Genomic DNA, 23708 nt, shown 5'->3' on the forward strand with positions numbered 1-23708 from the left:
AGGCTACTTAGGTGGTAAGTGCTGGTGAATCACCCTGTATATATATATACGCGTGAATATTACATACGTAGGATAGATAAATAGATAGATAGACAGATAGATAGAAACATACGTTGGAAATCTAGAGTGAGAAATTGCGAGAATTCTAGCTAACGGACTTTCACGTCCCGTCACTCTATAAAGGGTTAACTCGGTTACGATCCCAAGAGAGAGAGAGAGAGAGAGAGAGAGAGAGAGAGATAGAGAGAGATAGAAAAAGAACGAATGAACTCTCTTCTACTACTACTACTACTACTACTAGTACTCGGAAATCTCGAGATGTTCATTCCAAGTAAAAGAAAGAAAAAAAAAAAAGATAAAAAAAAAATGTCTGCAACAACCATTCGATCGAGAATTCGTTTCGTGGATCGTCCAATCATTTCGAGGTAAAATTACATCCCGTAGAATGAAATTTTCTTACTCGTAAAGTTTCATGGACTCTGACCGATCTATCATCCATTGGATTTGTCCGGAAAGTTCGTGCCGATTTTCACGAATGATTGAAAATGCAACACATTTAAGTTTTCTTTTTGTTTTTTTTGTGTATATACATGTATTTATTTAATTATATATATAAGTGTGCAATTTTGTTTCATAACCTTTACTTCATCTTTAACCCTTAGAGTGCATTAACAGCAAATAACCTTTTTTTTGGGACGCATTTTGAAATGTTTTTTTCAATAACTGCAACTTCAGAATGAAATATATTCGTTAAAGTCATTCAAATCCTAACCTCATTTTTCATGTAAATATTAAATCATTCATACTAGTTTATATTTTCAATGCAATAATTAATAATATACAATATTTTTTATATTGAAATAAATAAAAAAGAAAAAAACAATTGTTACAAAAATAATTGTATGTAATTAGTATGAATATCATTATACAGTTAATTTAATTTAATTTTTTGTTTGTTTGCATTTTTGTATTATGGCGAGTAATTAAGTTAAAGGTAACTTCAAAATGTTGTCCATTGGAAACTTTTCAGGTTTTTTTTTTTTTTTTTTTTTAGCAAAATAACTTAATATGCCATCTAGCGAATATTAACACGAACTTTCTGTACAAATTCAATACTTCATTTATCAAACAATAACGTAAATACTTAGTAATGAAATTTATTGAATTACTTGCACGATTTCATTTAGAAAAAAAAGACAAACAAAAAAAGGGTTTGAAAACCCTTTCCTTAGTGTCTAGGAAATGAAAGAAAAAAAAAACCTTCTTTAGCAACCCACAAAGCAGAAGCACGTAATTAAACCAACTCCATAAATCGATAAGCTCTACTTTTAGCTTTTACGTGTCCGTTCAATGTTTAATCTCACTTTTAATCGTACTAACAATAAGATTTTACTTAGATATACAGTATGTACGTAAGTATGTAAATATTTTTAGGTTAAGGGACACCACTAATGTGAAATTTTGTAAAAATAACATACTCAAATTTCAAGTACATCTCTGAAATAATTTTTGAGTTACAATCATCCAACATTTCTTTATTTACAACGATCAAATTACTAACGTAAACTGTAAAACTGTAAAACTTAAAATTAGACACGTTTTGTTTTTCAAACTCCGTCATTTTGTTCAAATTCAATTTTCAACCGAGATTCATGCTACGGGAAATTCCTTATAGTTTAATAAACATTTTGGTGTTTTTGATTTTATGCACTGTAAAAGATCGCCATAACTGCAACAGTGAGAGGGTACTTGGAAACTTGCGAATAACTCGTTTAATTTTCAATTTTTTGATCCGAAAATTTGGTCATATTTTCATTACATATTCACGAGTATCTCCTTAAAAAAAAAAAAAAAAAAAAATTGAAACATTCCATGCAGTAATTTTCTTTCCAAAAAATTCCCGAAAATAACCTATGTTTTTTCAAACAGTCACCCTAATGATGCCCCCCCTTAAATCTGAATCTTAGTTATAAAGCGTGTAACGCGATTGGTCGATTTGATATAAATTTTATAATGAAGTTCTATTTTAAACACGATGATTACCTTATAGTTCCAATTAATCATTAGATTTTAAATCTCACTCACGTCTCTAGTCTGTTATTTACATATCCAATTATTTACGTTACTTACATACCTCTATCCGTGCTAATTTAATATTTAACTGGTAGTATATTATCCGCTACTTAATTCCAAGAGAAAATGCAATTAATTAAATTACGTAGAAGCTTTGAACGTCGGACATTACTCTCATTGCGTATCGCCAATTAACTCGAAAGATTCATAGGTCGCTGATAAAATTACACTGTTACTGTAAATTAAAAGGATCAGAAGAGCGTTGTTTCCTTAATCTTGTAATCTCATTTAATTTTATGAACTACTATCACGTACTAAAAGTAAGTAAATAAGTATGATTAATAATTAATTAAATAAATCAATCAATCAATAATACAAATTACCTTTCGCAGTAAGAGCAAATATTGTGAGGATGAGGAACGGCGTCGTCGTCCCGACGCACGGCATCTTCGATGTTATCCAAAGGTCCTTTCTTTTATCCTTTCTTTAACGACAACCTTTATCGTCTTTTTAACAAACTAATTGCAAATTATTGCTAAAGCAATCTTCCTTTTTTATTCAAGTATACACACTGTACATCGCACGAGATAACCAAACAACAACAAAATAAACAAAACGAAAAAAAGAAATAATACAAAACAACGATTCTTTCTTTCACAGGATCGCGCACCACAAAATACTTGAATTGAATTGAATTTAATTTCGTAGAATAAAATGCACAAAAGATATTTGATGAGTATATGCACGTAAGCTCAAACCAAAATAACCAAAATAATAAACCCCCTAACTAAAAAAAAAAAAACACCCCAGAGAAAAACTAAACTTTCTTTCATTTAACAAAAAAAAAAAAAAAACAAAAAAATACAATTACACAAACACTGTTGTTTAAAAGAAATATGTTAATTTTGTTAATTTGGTTAATTTGATTACTTTCTTTCTTTCTTTCTTTCTTTCTTTCTTTCTTTCTCAGTGTGTTGTAATACGAAGAAAGAGAACTTTAAAAGGTCAAGGAACTAGCGGGAGACGTTGTTGAACGAGATGTGCCTCCACTCTTCTCTTCGTCCTTCGTAACAACACTCTTTTCTATCTTTTCTTTATTTTCTTCCTTCTCAACACGTAGGATAAGTTAACACACAGCACACACCACACACACTATTACTATTCCCTCCTTTTACAAGGTAAAACGATCGATCGATCGTTTCGATCGGTCGATTAACGGGATTCCCATCGTTATCTTTTCAATGATTTTTGGACGGTTCATAATACAATTGATGATTTGTTTAGCCGGTTTGTGCGACGGTACGTCAAACTCGACATTTCTCGTAGAGAACGAACGAACCCCCTTACCTTTTAACTACGACAAAAGTCAACTTACAAATACTACATCGATGTATTTTTGTATCGATCACGATTTTTTCATAATCGATCGATCGATCTAACGATCCTTATTATTTTAATTTCAAATTCTAAAAAAAACACACACACTAAACGCACATGATGTTTGAATTTTGTTGTTGTTGTTGTTGTTGTTGTTGTTGTTGTTGTCGTCGTCCTCTTCTTACTTGCATTTAATATACTTCAACATAGTTTTTTATTTTTTTTTTTGTTTTATTTTCAAATGAATCAAAAACCGTCTTCCAAATCTTATCGGAGTCTTAACTCGATGTATTTTTATTTATTTATTTATATTAAGAATAAACTACACGCAAGACGTTCACTTTCCATACGAAAGGTCCACAGTAAGTTTGCGTCAAACACACGACCAATCGTAAAACACGTTTCGATTCGTGTCATTGTAAAAAAAAAAAAAAAACCCTCAAAAAAAAACAAAAAATACTATATCAAGAATAACAAAACGAAAAAAAGGTACTATCGAAAAAGGGTTAATATGACGGAACCTTTTTTGGAACCAGTGAAAAATAGGCAAAACGACCTATGCTCGCGGCGCGATGGTCGATTCGCGACTGATGCGGCGATTCTCAAACGGTGCCACGCGCGACTTCGGATATACTCGAGTATACTCGGTTGAAATCGGGCACGAAGGCATTGCTACGCTTGCGCCTACGCCCGGCGTCTCGTTTATCTCACTCTCTCCCATTGGCTTAGCCCGGTCTATACTTTGCGCCTACCTATTCCCTTCGTACTCTTTTGTACCTTTTATCTTTCTCTCTTTTTCTCATGGTCAGAACCATAGTACATACACAGACACACACATACATACACATGAAGAATAGATGATACGCATACATATATGTATATTATTTTCTCTTTCTCTCTTGAGAGTCATCGATCTTTCTCTCTCTCTCGTACACCAAGAACAACGCCAATCCACTTTTACTGTCTCTTCTATACTAATCACATACACATATACACATATATACAGACAGTAGATATATATATACGCATACATGTAGCACGCTTATATCATGGTGGTAGCTCCCCTGTGCCGCCGACGGTCAGCCATCTCGCGCGTTACACCCCCACCACCAATACCGACACCATACAACCACCATCATCGGTTTTGTGTTGCCCATTGCAAGCGGGGACTCTCTTTGGATTTGAACCTCGCTGCAGCCGGTCGTCGATTCGTCGTCGTCCACGCGGTGCGGCCACCACGACGACGACTACGAGGATGACGATGACGATGACGACGACTACGAGGATGACGATGACGACGACGACGACTGATGAGCGTTCTTTCCATCCGAAAATGTGGAAGCGTTACTGCGGCATGCACAAACCGCGAATATTACGTTCTTCGTGCTTGGTTAACTACGAACTCTACGACGCGAAATACCTCGAGGCGATAGGAGCACCGGATGTTTCGCGTCGCGTTCCACCTTCTATTTGCTCCTCACACGTGTGCACACATACATACACATATCTAGCATCAATGTGGATGATGGTAGAGTACTTTTGCTTCTTTACGTTTCGACGGTTCGTTCCTCTTTCTCTATCTCTCTCTCTCTCTCTCTCTCTCTCTCTTTGTCTCTTAATCCAGTTTCAACATTCCCCCCTTTTTCGTATATATACAGTCGATTCGTTTTACTTTAGACAAAATATTGTTGTCATTCCAAATATATCTACACATGTGGAAATATTTTTTCTATTTTTATATTTTTTATTATTAATATTAATATTATTCTATATTTGTATTCTTTTTAGTTTGATATATACATGTTTATATGCAACAGGAATGATGTATGGGCAAGATTTGACTGTATATTATTATTATATTATATTTTTTGTTATTAATATTATTTTGTCTGTATTTTTTAGATTTGTATATATGTATATGTTTAGATGCAAGAGAAATATCATGGTGCATGGGCAAGATTTGACTGTATATTATTATTATAAATTCAGGATATCGGTCCTTTCAACAATAATCCTGGTTTTCCTTCCTGTCCATTTCAAGCACAGCTATTAATACTGTACAAATACTAATCTCTCTTTCTCTCTCTTTCTATCTCTCTCTCTCTCTTTCTCTTTTGAATTCCACGTTAACTTGTCGCAATCCTACGTGTCATATTGAACTCGACATCGCACGTCCTACGTCGAATTATTTCGTCAAACGTCGAGACGCTCAAATGAAATATATATTAAAAACCATAAGAGATACCGAACAAAACCATTCGATTCAAATAATATCAAAAATTTTTTCCAAAAAAAAACAATATGATATCAACCAAATACAATTATATATATATACAGTGTGATTAACCAGCAATTGCCACCTAAATAGCCCCAAAAGTCTGATAGTACCAGAAAAGTTGATAAAAAATAAGTTGCATACAAAAACTCAGCACTACAATATGACATTAGGTTGAGTCATTTTCGAGATTTATTGGTCAATTTTGTTTTTGTTCAAATACAATGTTACATTTTAATACTAATTTTCGGATAGCGGCTGACAAGACGAATCCAATGATGTGCAACATTAAATACAAAACCTGACCATGACCAATCAAAACTATTTGGAAAATATCTGGTTCCCGTCCGTTGTCGGAACAACTAAAGTCTGACGCAACCCTGACGAAACCCTGACGCGACCATGACGCGACCATGACGCGAAAAAGCTGTATTGTGACCGGTTTGTTCGCCAGTTTTGACCATCGTTGAATTTCAAAAATATTAATGTTGCATATCATTGGATTTGTCTTGACCAGCCGCTATCCGAAAATTAGTATTAAAATGTAACATTGTATTTAAACAAAACAAAATTGACCAATAATTCTCGAGAATGATTCAACCTAATGTCACATTGTAATCCTGAATTGTTCATGCAACTTTGTTTCTTATCCACTTTTCTGGTTTTATCAGACTTTTGGAACTATTTAAGTGACAAGTGCTTGTGAATCATCCTGTATAAAATAATATCAATAAGTGATTACGAAGAACCATCAAATGTTATCCATTACCATGACTTTATTTAAGAGAACAAACATGATAAGAAAATTCTTGTTTATAGCCCCCGGATTCTTTTAATATTATTTTATGCAAACAATATACACACATATATATGTATATACAAAATATATATATATACATATACATTTATTCGCAGCAAACGTCTGTCCATTCGCGATACAGTCTTTCCATTGAAATTCGTGAGTTGACCCCTGTCACACGCTTCAAATACTGGTTTTAAATGCGCTTGCAGAAACGCGATACTCGTTCGTTCTTTCAATATCTATACACGGCCACTGTATCAGTTTTTCTCATCCCTCCTGTTTTCCATCTCTTTCTCATTCCTCGTTTTTTCTTTGTTTTTTTTTTTATTTTTTTATTTTTTTTTGTTTTTCATACACGTATGTATATGTAAATAAATACCTCTCTTTTTAACTCAACCCTTCGAAACTATTTTTTTCCCTCCTCCTCCACCTCCTCCACCTCCTCCTCCTCCTCCTCCTCCTCCTCCTCCTCCTCTGCTATCCACCGGCCACACGCGTCGGATTTTTTTTTAATCTCCGACTTTAGTTATATGCTTTTCGTATGAGAGACTTTCTAAATAACACTTGACATGGTCTCACAACCAACGAATACCATATATCCATATGTTATCGTTAATTTATGAAATAACTAATTGTTTCATGAAATAACTAAACTAACAACCGATTAAAATGTTTATAAAAGGACACACCAATTTACATGCTCATGTAATCTTTTACACTCGATCGCCCCTTTTTCACTTGCACTAACCAGCAAACTCGACAAAGATTTCAGCGAAATTAGGAAAACATTTTGACATGTATTTTCAAATCATTTATAAACAAACAAACAAACTTATACAAAATAATTCAATTACCATCAAATTTATATATTTTTACATGAAAAACAATCAAATTTGAGAATTATTATTAACTGTAATTAGTTTCTGTATGATATTTCCTAAAACAATACCCAAGATGAATTCTAGGTGTTTATCAGGACACTTATCACAATAGTACGTTACTTCCGGGCTATCTCCAGGTGTATTATGATCAGAACAAACTTTACAGTCCCTTTAAGTATTATCTTGAAGTTTATCTTAAAAGAAATATCTTATCACATATCGTAAATAAACAGACAAAGTAAAGTAAAGATTTCGAATGAATTGGGCGCCGTATCAGCGCCATTCGAGTTGCTACGTAAATCTACCAGTATTAGTGTATATTAACGTATAAAAATGTTTAAATTATATCGATTCAAACCTACAGGTTTGTACGATTTAAATGAATTATACAATTTAACGTTGATACATACACATATGCACATATATATATGCATTTATAGTACCCGCTTGTCAGTGTACACATTCCTGCACATATGCATCTCATTTGCATATCAACAAAACACGTATACGAGAAATAATAAATTTGAATACTCTTCTTTTTTTTTTTTCAATATATCACTTTTACATCTTCTAATTTTGTATTCTAGCGAAAATGTTTTTATAATTAATTCATTTAAAATAAAGTTTACAGTATTTACACATACATATATTTGTTGATTATACTAGTTATTTATTCTTTTGAAATAGGTTAAACAGAATAGTAACTGATTAATCATCGAAACAAGTCACGATTCAATCGTTATAATGATAAACTGATTTTGGATAATTCGATAAATCAAGTAGGACAAGCAGTTTGCTACTGGAACAATACTAATTTAACAGTCAGTCCAGGCAAATACCTTTTCGAGTAATAGACATTGGCCTTTTATAGAATTGCACGTTCAATAATTTCACTAGACATTAATCGAAAATAGTAGATACGAAACGATATTGATCGGGAATCGGGATAATCGTGTTAAATGACGAAAATTCCTTGAACAGAAGTTAATGAAGAGAGGAATGCACATCCCAGGTTGCTAAGAGAAGGATCCCGAGCACCGTAGGTCTGGTAACGTGCTTATTTCCGTAAATTACAATTCGAGATCGACGAATCCCTCTCTCGGTGTTCTCGTTCTAAAGCTTAAACGGTAGGAAGAAGCGAGAGATTATTATTGGTTTCTCTATAAACGACGAGCTAAAGCATTACACGAATCGTGATTCATCGTCAATGTATGTATGTATGTATGTATGTATGTATGTATGTATGTATGTATGTAAGTAAGTAAGTAAGTAACCAACCAACGTTATCCGTATAGATATACACGCTTCCTACGATCGTAATTTACTCTTACGAGAAATCTCAAACAATCTTTACATTTTCCTAAATGTTTTCTCGGTTTTCCCTGCAATCGAGATAAGCTCCCTTTAACCGGATACTATTATATACAGGGTGAGTTACTTCAAACTGTGACAATTTATCTGTGTATATAAAAATGTAGATTTCGTTTGTGCAAAAAAAAAAAAGTACTGCACCGATTGTTTGGAAATTTTGATACTACTTTGTATTCGCATACAATTATGTTTTTATTACATTATATTTATTTAGAAAATAATTATTTAATTTTTACAAAATAATTCTATGATACAAGTATGTACAGTGCCATCTGTTGGCTATAGATTTCGATGAATGTGCTAAACATTTGAACATAATCTAAATTTGATCTTTATATTTATTAAATTTTGACACAATTTTGCATTCTTACACATTTTGCAATTTATTTACAAGAAACAGTAATTAATTAAAAAAATATAAAAGTAAGTCCAGTGCCATCTGTTGGTCATAGATTTCAATGAATACTCAAAACATTTGAACATAACCTAACTTTTAACTATACAAAACATCATATTGTAACTCACATGAGCCACAACAACAACACGTGACAACGCACAAATAGTTTTACATAAACACAAATCACATTTAGATTTTGTTAAAATTGTTAATAGTAAATAATAAACAATTTTTCACGCGATAATAATCTAAATTGAAAATTGAAGTTTTATTCATTTTATTAAATAACACAATGATTATCCTACGAGTATCATTCACATGGGATTCAACAAATTCAAACTGAAAAAAAGTAAAGTTCATGAAGAAGGATTTTCAAATGATTTGAATTTCCGCTTGAAAGAACACCCCATAGATTAGCCAGTTGAGGAATAATCCTGCGTATTAATGCGCATGCGTTTACGATTCTCGATATCCTCGAAGCATCCTTCTAGACTATCTTCGCGACGTATGCTAAGAACGTGAACCATGGCCCCTAAGGTTAAAGCCCGCGGCTAAAGATCGTTGGAGCAAACCTAACTGAGGATTCACGACGACTGTACACGATGTTTAAGCTACTAGCAAACTTCCACAATCATTTCTATTACCTATACGTATATATATGTATATATAATACATAAACATGCAATGGACGACGATTTCCGTGTTGCTTTAATTTGATTCTCGAAACAATCGAAATAATGGATAGATCATTATAATTTAATCGAAACAAGTACCGTTCTCTTGTCGATTCTCTATATCCTTCCATTTCCACCTGTCCCCCACCCCTTCTTTCTCTACCTCACTCTCACTCTCTGTCTCTCTCTTTCTCATTGTGCGAAGAGCATCACATAATAAATTTGATTGAAATGTCATCGGCATTATATCGCGTTGGTGAAATTTTAAAACCGCACATTGATACATTCGACGAAAATACAGAAGGATCAGTGTATTTATTTCAATACGTTTGATATATATGTATATATATGTGTGGCTTTCATAATTATAAAAGTGGTCTAGGTCAAAGTTTAACAAACAAAAAATTAATCTATCAGTTAATTCACAATACCACATTATTTTAATTATTAATTAATTCAATGTAATTTAAAATGGATATATTGTCAAAAATGAATCGTTAAATAAATGTTTGTTATTTCAATATTATATTAGAATTTATACAGTGTTCAAATGTAATTCTTTTTAAATATTTTGAAACAAAGCATACATATATATACATATATATATGACTTTTAGACCACTTTCATAATTATGGGCACACATGTGCATGCGTATACAGTGAATGTAGAAAGTATTCGTACACCGATCAATTTGAAATAAAATGTTGTTAAATTGTTGTTTTTATAAACGATGAAATTTATACATATTCTTTAAAGTCTCTACAATAGATGTAACGAAACAAAATCTGATGAACACTGCACTGTATGAAGGAAAAAAAAATGAACTGCTAAAACCGGAAAACTTACGACCCACAGTGAAACACGGTGGAGGTGCTGTACTTGTTTTGGGACTGCATGAGTGCAGTTGGTTTGGGCATGACCATGATACCCCTTCATTTCGCAACAAAATTACCTACAGTACTAGCGGATGTATCAATAATTCAATTATTTTTAAGATGTTCGACTATTTTGATACCACTCATCTTTGGATTCGGTTTTATCATTCTTGTGATGACTCGTCCAGTGTATCGATTAATTTTCCGTGAACGTCCACTTCTTGAGTTATTTTACAGTTTCTTTCTTAATCCATACCTATCAATGATACTTTGTACAGTAGATCAAGGTCTGTTTAGAATTCGCGATATTTCTAATAAACTTTTACATTGATTATGTAAATTAATAATCATTTATCTTTCTTCTATCGTTGTTTGCACACGTTTTTGTTCCATTTTCCAACAATAATTTTCGATCTTAAAAAATGTTGAGCTCAACTGATGCCGATGATTTACAAACATACTGATGTGGTCAATTATAACTGGAAAGTAATCATATGATGTGTTTACATTATGGTTTATGTATGAATTTTTTTTTAAATAGTTCGAAATATAAATTGTACGAATACTTATTGCTCGTATGTTTCTGCCAAATTGATACATTGATACTGAAGAATATGTATAAATTTATTGTTTATAAAAAGTGTTATTAATAAACTACAATGTCACAATATTTGATTTCAAATTGTTAGGTGTACGAATACTTTTTGTCTCCACTGTATATGTGGACTATATATGTCCACTATATATGTCTATAAAAAATAGTTGGTAGATAAGTTAACATTTCATATATATATATATACATAACGGTAAAAATCACAAGGCATTAATTTGATTATGAAATATCGATCATTTTCATTCGACAGAGAGAAAGAGAAAAAGAAAAAAAAAAGGTACGAAGATACGATTATATTTTTTTTTCTCCCTATCACACTGTGGTTTCGTATCTCGACATTAATTCCCGTCTCGTTTCGTACGATGATACTTTTAAACCCATACTACTACCTCGCACAAAAATATATATAGATAGATACATATATACACAAGCACGATTTCAGTAAAACGAACGAATTGGCTTGTTTCGTCGGTTATCCCTTTAATTTTATTCGGCCGTTCGAGTAAACGGCAAGTTTGTCACCCCTCATGCTTTCTTCGCTTCACTGCCACATATATATATATACCAATGTGTATATACATATATATAATACATAAACACACATACGCATATTATATAATAAAATATATATATATATATATATATATATATAGTCATAGAGTACAATGTAGTAGAATTTTCAACGAGATTAACTTCCGAAGGTGCGAGGCCAATTTCGCGTACACCGCGATAACCACGTCGCGAGAGGGCCCAGTACGAGGGAGAAAGATGGAATATGGAAGAGAGGGTAAATTCTCTTTCTCTCTCTCTCTCTCTATATATATATATATACCAAGGTATAAAGAGAGAGATAGATATAGATGTTCCAAGAGGAAGGAGTTATTCCAGTGCTCGTCGTAAAGTGCAATATTCAGAGGCATACTAACCGTAGTCCGCCTTCCATCTATGTACGGCGTGGTGCGTCGTCTAATCTTCTCTAATGCCGCCACACACGCATCACATTTGTCCTAACTGAGAAAGAGAAAGAGAAAGAGAGAGAGAGAGAGAGAGAGGGAGAGAGAAACAGAGATAGTGAGAAAGCCAGTTGGTTATAATATATCTTGAACACGTTTGTACTAATTTCAGTAGAAAAGACTAAAAGAGAAATGTTGAGAACAAAAAAAAAAGAAAATAAAATAAAATAACATAACATGATTTCTCTTGACTTAAAAAGGACATATCCAAAGTTGAGCTATTAATGAGAGAACTGGAAAAGAGCGTGTCCCTTAAACTTTGAATACGACCCTTTTCGTCGAAGCTTTTAAAATGCTTCTCAGAGAAAGGAAAGGAAGGAACGAAACGAGGAAAGAGAGTAAGTTAGTGTAGAGTATTACTTTACTTATGAAAATATTCTCCTTGCTGTATATATGTATACATATGTATCTAAGTATGTATATATATATATATATATATATATATATATATATATATATATATATATATATATATCTCTTAGATAGAAATTTGTATTTAAGCTTGAAATAAGAGTGAAGAATATTTATTAAAATATTATTAAATTATTTATAAATGATTAATATTTATATTGATATTTATATTGAATATATATATAATATACCATAGTATATAATATAATATACTAGGGATGCCCCGCCACGCGTTAATGTGGCTCACAATCAGTCCGATACACACGTCTTTAAGTCAACAAATTACCTTATACCGCCATCTGTTATAAACTAAGAAATATAAACTATCCTATCTTTCAAGTTGGATAAAATTGCACACAATGTGCAAAATTTGATTAAAATCGGTACAGTAGTTTAGGAGTTTATTGCGGACAAACAACGTTACACACGTAATTTATATATATATATTAAGATATAATATATATTATAATAGTGTAATATATAATAATCTATATCTATTTATATATATATATATATATATAACTTTTACCAAATGTATACGTATAACATATATATGTATATATGAATACATAATTTATCTAAATAAATAATTACTATTTTTATATATTAGTATAAGGAAGAGTGATTTGTAAAAAAACATATAATTCGTCCAAATCTTTGATAAAATCTGACATCCTAAACTCGTTTGTGTATCAAACACAAATGATGTTTCTCCAAACAACAAACTTGAACTAAACAATCTCGGTGGTCCACCATATTCTCAACACGAAGTTACTGATTCACCTTTTAAACACGCGACAAAAGGAGAAGAAGCTTCTTTTAAATGTCCCCAAAAAAAAAAAGAAACTGACCAAGATCGACAAGAGCAAATAAATAAAAAAAACAATACACACACACACACACATTTTAAATGATCCTAACTCGAAATAAACATTTTTGATTCTTGTAGTTGATCATTAAACTTTTATCGTATTTATTACATGACAATAGAACTTGAACGATAATGGAACGTTAAAAATGCACTCATCTTTCTTTTGAGTTTAAAGAATTAAAAAAAAAAAAAAAATTAAAAAGAAAAAGAAAAATAAATCATAAGCTTCTGCCGTTGTGAGCCAAGAAAGAACTAAAACCGGTCTAAATATCACTTTTTATACAATCTTTCAGGACACTGTAGCGAATATTTGAGGAACCGGTATAGCGCCGCCCAAACCGGTACACGACGACCGACGTATGATCACATTAGCAAGGCAAAGAGATTTACAAAAAGAGAAGAAAAAGATAGAACAAGACTTGTGACTTAACTTGACTTGACTTAACTTGACTTGACTCACACATTCACGAATGTGAAAAAAATGAAAACATTCCAGGCAGTAGTTTACTTTAAAAAAAAAAAAAAAAAAAAAATTCCAAAAAATCAGTTAAATTTCAAGCGGTCGCGCTAGTGTGGTGCCCCTTAAAAATAATCGTGCTAGTTATCCGTGTTAGCCATAACCCGGTTGGTAAGGGGTTCGACTATAGATAATGGGCAAGTTTGAAATAGAAAATCTGTGGACGGGACAGGGACAGTGAGGAAGGGATAGGGGTAGGGGTATGGGGTAGGAGAAGAGGGGGAGGGGGGCTTTTTAGTACGGATTCGCGTCATTTCGCTTTAATACGGTCCATTACGCGTCGCGGCATGTTGTCGAGAGGAGGAAGATCGCGCGCATTCAACTCAGTCGAATTAATCGAACGAGAGTACAAAAGCATCGCGTAACACAACCAGCCCTCTATAGGTAGATAGGTATATAAGTTCAGTGTATACGTGTGTGACGATACAACGACAACGGACAACGACGACGACAACGACAACGAAGAGAAATAGAGTGAGAAAGAGATAGAGAGTAGTATTCCGCAGCCGCACGGTATATATCCGTCGTGTTTCCGGTTATTTACAGAGGGAAGTTTGCAATTGTTTGCCCAGTCGGTCCATTTCCGGTTCCAGTAACGTACCACAACGTTTCCCTTTGTACCCCTCCACCCCCCCCCCACCTTCCACCTTCAACGATTGTGGCAACATTAACGAACGTGATCAATCCCCCACCCACCCATCGATCGATCAAAATGATCGAGCATTTGATTTCTATCTCTCTCTCTCTCTCTCTCTCTTCTTTCGAGTACTTCTTACTGATTTCTTATGTGTTTCTTTATAATAATGTCTATCGTAATTGATATGTATACATATCATTTGTTAAATGATTTTAAGATTGTAAATTGAATGCATGAAATGTTAGATTTAATCTTGTGGTTAATGATGTTAGATAATTTAATATAAATATCGACAGATGTCTTATTTTTGTAATATTCAAAAGTCAATTAACATTGAATAATTACATTATTCGCGATGTGTAAGGTTTATATAGTGGGGTACATATTAATAATAATATCGTTCAAAAATATATGTATTAAGGTACGTTACTCTTGGGATATTAAAAAAATAGGATCAACTTTAAATTAGGAAAAATATTGGATTACCTTTCTATATATATATATATATATATATATTAATAATAATAACAATAATAATAATAATAATTGTATTTATTAGTATTTATTCTAATACTATAATCTATGTTGTATAGTTTAATGATAATATAATGTAACATATCTGGTATAATTTAATAATAAATATATTATTATTATTATTATTATTATTATTATTATTATATATATATGTATATGTATATGTATATATATATTATTTATTATATGTATATACTAATATATAATAAAAATACGTGAATATAAATAATGTGGTATATCAAATGAAAAATTGTATCGTGTTCAAATGTTCGGAAAATAAGTTAAACGACGAGAAAAGTGTGAAGGGGATCATCGTCCCTTTTTCAGTCATCTTCCATGAATGCTTCTATGCCCACACGCTCCTGAAAATGACCTTTGACTTATATCTAATCGGCCTATTCATGAACGTGTGCATCCTCTTCCTTTCTTCCTTTATCTTTTTTTTTTTTTTTTTTCGTAACATATGTGCACATTTAATATCATGCCATATTTTCGTATTAATGATCACATTCTCAATATTTTTAATCATGCCAAAATTCACGATTGATTAAACATATTTGTCATTTTGTTAAATGACGTATACAGAATCCTATATTTAATTTTGTTTTTTCTTATGTCAACCTAATCCAATAAAAAATTATTTTAATATTAATATAAATATGTTTATTATATAAATAATATTGAAATAATTTTTCTAATTAAATATGTAACACGTTAAATGTTGAAACATAAATTAAATACTATACCAAGAGTTCAAACTAATGTTCGAATCTATTACATATATCATATAGAATGAATTCAAGAAGTTAGGTATTCCACAATGAATTACATTTAGGGTGAGCTTGACCACAACTGCATATATATATATATCTACCTACCCTTATATCTGTCATTTGTTTATCATGAATAATCACGACCACGATAATATTAACACCAATCTCATTTCTCATCGTCAATTAAAATTAATGATTTGCCTTATTATAAAATACTTAATGCAATCTTTACACATTAAACGTAACAAATATTTCTATGATCAATCGAAAGTGAAGGGTCACAAAATGACGATAAATTGTTTTATTAATGATACAAGAAGAAAGGAAAAAATATCTCGATATAAATTAACTTTTACGAAACATTTTATTATTAATTGTACAAATAAGTATCCACCGCTTTTTAAAACGCTCGCTGCTGCGTTACCTCGCCGCCTACCGCTCCGTTACCTCGCCGCCTACCGTTCCGTTACATTTTTTCAAATCACACCCATTCTAAAGAAATGTTGACTTCAAAAAAAAAAAGCATGCGATCGTAACGACATTATAGTTCTTTGTTCGTCGATGTTGTTAATCGTAAGGGGACAGGGGAAAGTGGGTGGAGGGTTAAGGCGTGAGCAGAGAGGGTTGTTGCACCCCCGTGTACGATCGATCCCCTCCTTCCGTACACATAGCCGCTTATCCGACTCGTTCATCGTTCGCGTTAATACAAAAATCGGTACGACGTCGTCCACGATTAGCTAGCTCGAAAAGTCCCTATCGAGTCGACCATTCTCGTAAAAGGGTTGCTGCTTCTGTGTGTACATTAACCCTTCGACGATGCACATTGAAATCGAGAAATCGTGGCTACTTTATAAAAAAAAAAAAAAAAAAAAAAAGCATATTTCTTTTTACTTTACATTAATTTTATCTCTTTCTATCAGTCTTTCAATTTAAAATCTATTAACACACACACACACACACACATATACACGAGAACATTATTTAGAATATTACAAGAAAAATGATGAAAGAACAAAAGAACAAATGAACACTTTATTAAATGATTGTGTAAAATAAGATCATCTTTTTGTTATAATAATATTAATTTATAAAAGCGAGAGAGAGATACCTTTTATTTTTTTAAATTCAACAAATATACTTGTTGTCATTTAAAACACAAATGTGTGTGTGTGTGTCTTTATGTATTTAAATAGACATATAATCTTTACGAAATATTTCGGAGATCCAGACTATTATCCTTTAAAATCTGCTGGTCAAACTTCTCTGGTTTACATTTGAATATTGTCCCACGTTGTTTTGTAATCCTATCCAAAGATAAAACAACTTGAAAAATACCATAATGCATAAGAGGTATCTACTTCTTTTTTTATTTCATCTTTTCTTAAAAATTGTATACAAGTACTTTTTTTTTTCTAACCAGTCTATGATGTATGACATGAGATAAAAATATATTTTTTTCATAAAACGAAATGTACCACAAAGCAACTGTTACGTTTCGTTATTTTGAAATTCCACCTCAACCCTTGTACCCCTCCATTTTGAATAAATATTCGTTTAACTATCTCTTATTACGAATATAAAGGGAGGTTACATTTAAATGATGTATAACAAATTGCAGATACAGAAATAGTTTGTAACATGAGTGAGCCTTTTTTCGTAACAAACGAACGAACGAAGGCAAATATGAAAGAAAGAGGGTGAGTTTGGGGGGTAGGCTGTGGGTTGGCTGGGGGTAAGAGGGGGGTGGATGAAGAGAAGAAGAAATATGTAAAAAATAGAAGAAGAGTATTGTACGATAGAATAGACGTACGTTGCTTTAAAAATGTGGCATACTGTATCGTTGTATGGATTCCTCGTATGAGTTCGAGGATGTACTACTATTATTAGCATCATCGTTGGTAGTCGTCATCATTTGTGTCGTCGTTTCATCGTCGGAATCTTTTCCTTCAAAAGTTTCCATCAAAAATGATACAGGCTGACCCATCTCTAACATATATTTCTTTAGATCTGTCACTATTTGATAACGTGATTGATGAAAATATGCACCGACAAATTCTTTAACGTTGTCTATCGGTTGACTTCTTAATAAATTTCTGATAATAATAAAAGAAAAAAAAAGAAAAATTTTAAAGAAACTTAAATAAAATAGAATTAATGAAAATGATGATAATGATAATGATGATGATGATGATGATAAAATAAAGTGAAATAAAAAAAATAAATGTGTTGAAACGTATTAAATAAATTTATATTAAAATGTATTAAAGTAAATATTTAATTATTAGTATTAAATAAAAATTTAATTATTTATATATTAAAACGTGTTAAAAATAAATTTTTTAAAATATATTTGAAAGTTACTTTGTGTGTGAAATAAATATTATAATAAATTAAATTTTTATAAAATACTTAAATATATAATAATATTTTATTTAATTAAATAATTTAATTATTATTCAAATATAATGTTTATTTGATTAAATAATTAAATTAAATTAATATATAAATATAATATTAAATTAAAATAAAATAATGAGAATGATGATAATAATAAAATGAAATTAAAAATTTACTTTTAAAAAATTATAATAATATTTAAATATAATATTTTATTTTAATTAGATAATTAAATAAATATTTCAAAAGAATAATATTAAATTAATTTTTTTTTTTATATAACTAAATTTATATATTTTACTATTTAAATTTTAATAAAATTAATATTATTTAAATTAATATATAAATATAATATTTAATTTAATTTTATATATAATTAAATTTGTATTGGAAAATTAATATTTAAATGTAATATTAAATATTATAATAATTAATTATAATAATAAAAAAAATTACTTACTACTTTGAAAAATAAACCAGAAAATTATTAAATTAACAATAATATTTCATTGATACTTAATTAAATAATAATTTAATTAATACTTAAATATAATATTAAATATTATAATAATTAATTATAATAATAAAAAAATTACTTATTACTTTATAAAAAAAAACCAAAGTATTGGGATCTCTGGCAGGGATGTGGTGTAGAAATTCGACCTATCTACTTTAATTTTGAATTTAGCCACCAGATAGCGTATTTCAAATGCTAGAGATCCCACCACGTGGCGTAGCAATTCGACCTACCTACTTTAATTTTGAATTTAGACACCAGATAGTGTATTTCAAGTGCTAGAGATCCCACCACGTGGCGTAGCAATTCGACCTATCTACTTTAATTTTGAATTTAGCCACTAGATAGCGTATTCAAGTGCTACAAATCCCAATAAACTTAGTTTAAATCTCATCTCAATTTCAATGACGTATCGAAACGTCATGTGCATCTTTACTCAAACAAATTCATGACGTATTGATACGTCAAATCTATTCAAAGGATTAAAATAACATATTTCCCTTTTTAATAATGTCTTCTTCAAGAAGATTAATCTAAAAAAAAAAAAACAGAACAAAAAAATCAATTTCCTAACCTGCATAAAATTGAAAATATTTCCTCCCCTAAGTATAAAAAGTATACTCCCCGTTTGTAAATCGAAGAACTGAAAGAACTGGATGGGATGGGGTGGGTTGGGGTGAAGAGATTGCAATTGATGGATTTTATTCAAACTGTTTTCTCTTTTTTTTTTTTTTACCTGAATAGAATACCTATGAAAGCTTTAATTTCAGGATGATTTTTCAAATAATGTTCGTTTTCTCTCTGTCGTAATAATCTTCGATGAAGCAACCATTGTCTCTGTTCTTTCGATAACGCACCGATATCGTAGTTTCCATCAACGTATAGTGAATCGGTTGTATGAAAGGGATGTTGTTGACCTTGAACTTTCTCAGATCTATCCATGCTCTTTCTATCTCTCTTTATCTTTCTTTATCTTTATTTATCTTTACCTATCTCTTTCTAAATTACTTGGTTACTTGAGTGCTGCTTCCTTACTTGTTTGCTTACTTACATTTCTTAATTGTTTCTCAAAAATAGTTTTCTATGAATATACTATAATGATTTCTTTTTCGACATATTAAATTATTTTCTTTTTCCTTTTTACTCAATGGTCATGTAAATTACACGTAAACGTAACATACACGAAGTTAAACGCGAGAGAAAGTATTACGCGAAGTTATTTTCTTCTTCGTAATGGTTTTTGTTTCTGTTTTTTTTTTTTTTTTAGATACAAATGTACTATTATTAATATTATTAATATTATTATTATTATTATTATTATATAAACCCTTTGGATAGACATTTATTTCAAAATTACTTTGAAGAAAGTATAATAATTTAAATATAACAGTTTATTTATTTAAGTAATTAAATTAATATTCAAATATAATATTTAAATATAATATTAAATTATAATATTCTTTAATATATATATATAATATTAAATATTATAATAAATAATTATAACAATATAAATAATTACACATTACTTTGATTAATTATAATATATTTAAATATAATATTTAAATTAATTTATAAATTATATTAAAATAATTTCAATATAATTAAGTTTGTACTCTTGAATTATTATTTAAATATAATATTTAAATTTACATTTTTATATTGTATAATAATTATGATTTACATTTTTAATAAATAACATGATACACATGCATGATGTATAAGTTTAATGTTTAAAAAAAAAAAAATCATTTAAATCCAAACGAATTATTAATAAACAAATCCAATTTATACATATTTCAAGATTTATCATTTTAAAAAAAAGTAATGATAAATAATAATAATAATAATAATAATAATAATAATAATAATAATAATAATAATAATATAATAGAAAATGTATTAAAATATTGGATGGTATAAGTAAAACGTCTGTTCGTTCAATGGCAAAGCTCTTCGTGAAAATGCATTTCCCGAGGGTGCGTCAGGGTTAATGTGCCACTCTCTCTCTCTCTCTCTCTCTCTCTCTCTTTCTCTTTCTCTCTTTCTCTCTTTCTTTCTCTCTTTCTCTCTCATTCTTGTTCCACGACGACGTAATCTTCTTACGATGATGCAGAGAATGGCAAAATGCGTGGGAAGCCGTCGGTAATAGCTATACGCGGCGTATTGTCGTTTCCATAGTAAAACCACGAAAAGTTAATCCAAATTTTCGAAATTCAAAACTCGAGATGTTCAATAATCTGTCTTATAAATGTCAAATACATATACACACAATCCTTATAACCAACGTGAATAAAAAAAAAAAACATAACCCTATAAACCATCGAGATAATCTGCTTTTTCTTTTTATCCCGTTTTTTTTTTTTTTTTTATAGGAAACTTGTAAAAAGTTGCGTACGTTGGATGACTTAGCAAAAACAAAAATTTCCCTTCGTTATTTGCAAAAATAGTTTGCGGTTAATCGTGTTTTGCGGCGTTTGTTGGGACAAATTTACACGTGGACACATTGTTTTGTAACAAAACAAAAAAAAAAGTCTGACATAACCCTGACACAACCGTGACACAAAAAGTACAAAAGTTTGGGCCATTTTCTCGAGTGACATCCAAAAGAAACAAACAAATTTAAATCCAACACTAATCATCCTGATCGATACACAATTGGGCTGATATTTTTTAAAGAGAATGTTTAGAATTTAATCATTAAATAATTACAATTAATTTAATCATTACAAATTGATTGTAATATCATTGTCTACGTCTACGAAGAAATTCGTCAATGATCGAAGGACTTGTGCATTTTTTCCAAAAATTTCAATGCGTCTACGAAGAAATTCGTCAATGATCAATGAGCATTAACTGAACTTTTCGTAGAACTCGTGCAATGACTGAATTTTGGGTTCTTACATCGTAGATTCGTAAATTGAACACAAAATTTTGTTTCGTACATTCGTGCATTGACTAAACTTTTCGTAGAACTCGTGCAATGACTGAATTTTGATTATTACACTCGTGCATTGATTGAATTTTTTTGTAGATACATCAATTGAAATGAGAAACAAAATGCATACTGTCTATCTATCTCATTCTCTCATAGGCTAAATCCTATAGATGTATATACGTTTGTCTCTTTCTCCCGTTTTTAGTATCCTAGTCGTTTCATCGTTTCGTTTCATCGTTTCGTTTCGTTTGCTTTTTTTTCATCTCAGTCCCATTCTAAAAAGAAATGTTCACTTAAAAAAAAAACTCAAATGTGTTGCGTTTAAATTATTCGTCAAAATCAACGAGAACCTTCAATTCAAAAATAAATCATCGAAAAATAACTTCTATCACAAAAGATAAACTCATATACAATAAATGTATATATTACATTACATTACATTACATTATATTTAATTATAAATGTAATTTACGCCTCGCATAATTCAACGATTATGATACTTATCTCGTGTTTTGTCTTAAACAAAACAAAAACCACAAAAAAAAAGGACTAGAAAATAAACCCGTTAACGTAATTATGTAGATATCGTTTATTTGTGCGTGGCCAAGTTGAAAGCTGCAACAGACCTAAGGCAGACAAGTAAAGAAAGAAAGAAAGAAAGAAAGAAAAGAAAAAAGATATGAAAAAAGAAAGAAAATAAAGAAGAAAGGAAGGAAGAAAGAAAGGAAGGAAGGAAGGAAGGAAGAAAAGGGCACAAGGGCTAAAGCGTGGGGGTTTCTAAGTTGGATAAAGAAATGTGTTGCTACGATGCCGTGGGAAGCTGCTTGAGATGAAGAAAGATGAGAAGAAGAAGAAGAAGATGAAGCAGAAGAAGAAGAAGAAGAAGAAGAAGAAAGGAGAGATGCTGCAGGAGAAGGAAGAGAAGGTGAAGAAGGAGGTGAAGGTGGAGGTGCAGGGGGATTGGAAGGGGGAGGAGGAAGAAGAGGAGAAGGCAGACTAGCGACCGCCTCAAGTTCGATGCAAATACACCAACCGATGCATTATTCAAGAAGGGAACTATTAGAGTATATATAATATATACATACATACACAAATACATATACAACATGTCTAAGGTAACTATTGCTATTTATAAAGGTATACTTTATTAACTTATATTATAAAATAATAATAATAATATTGTATATGTACCATATGATACATGTGTGATACTGTGATTAGACAAAATTTGATTTAACTATATTGAATATTAAATTAAAAATTAATTCATTGTTAAATTGATAATAACAATTAACAAATAATTATTATAGGAACAAATAAGTTTATCTATTAGATTCTAGATAATTATTAGATGTAATACTATCAAAATTTCTATGATAACTAATTGCTATTTACAAAGGTATTATATATACTACTAGGGATGCCCCGCTAAGCGTTACTGTAGCTCACAATCAGTCCCATACACACGTCTTTAAGTCAACGAATTACCTTATACCGCCATCTGTTATAAACTAAGAGATATAAACTATCCTATCTTTCAAGTTGGATAAAACTGCACATAGTGTGCAAAATGTGATTAAAATCGGTTCAGTTGTTTAGAAGTCCATTGCGGACAAACAACGTTACACACGTAATTTAGATATATTAAGATTAACCATGTATATTAAGATGTACCATGTGTTACATGTGTCATACGTGATAACAAAAATTTGATTTAACTATATTCAATATTCTATTGTTAAATTGATAATAAAAATGAACA

The 23708-nt window shown here is 30.7% G+C and overlaps 2 protein-coding genes across 2 annotated transcripts in view; both read right to left on the reverse strand.

The window, feature by feature from the left end:
• Positions 1-4161, reverse strand: part of LOC107071215 (roundabout homolog 2) — a 258473-nt gene extending 254312 nt beyond the window's left edge. The window contains exon 1 of the mRNA XM_015330007.2: positions 2457-4161. Coding sequence (XP_015185493.1) covers positions 2457-2520 — 64 coding nt within the window. The 5' untranslated portion in view covers positions 2521-4161. The remainder of the gene's footprint in view (positions 1-2456) is intronic.
• A 13749-nt stretch (positions 4162-17910) lies between these two features.
• Positions 17911-19950, reverse strand: LOC149032881 (uncharacterized). Its single transcript, XM_089171506.1, has 2 exons — positions 19745-19950; positions 17911-18187 (listed from the first exon to the last, which is right to left on the reverse strand). The coding sequence occupies exons 1-2, from the start codon at positions 19948-19950 to the stop codon at positions 17911-17913; spliced, it is 483 nt and encodes a 160-aa protein (XP_089027632.1).
• Positions 19951-23708: the final 3758 nt, after the last annotated feature.

Source organism: Polistes dominula, unplaced genomic scaffold (genome assembly GCF_049000335.1).
Source record: "Polistes dominula isolate Pdom_NZ unplaced genomic scaffold, Pdom_raw_medaka contig_26, whole genome shotgun sequence".
In the NCBI taxonomy this organism is placed as follows: Eukaryota; Metazoa; Arthropoda; class Insecta; order Hymenoptera; family Vespidae; genus Polistes; species Polistes dominula.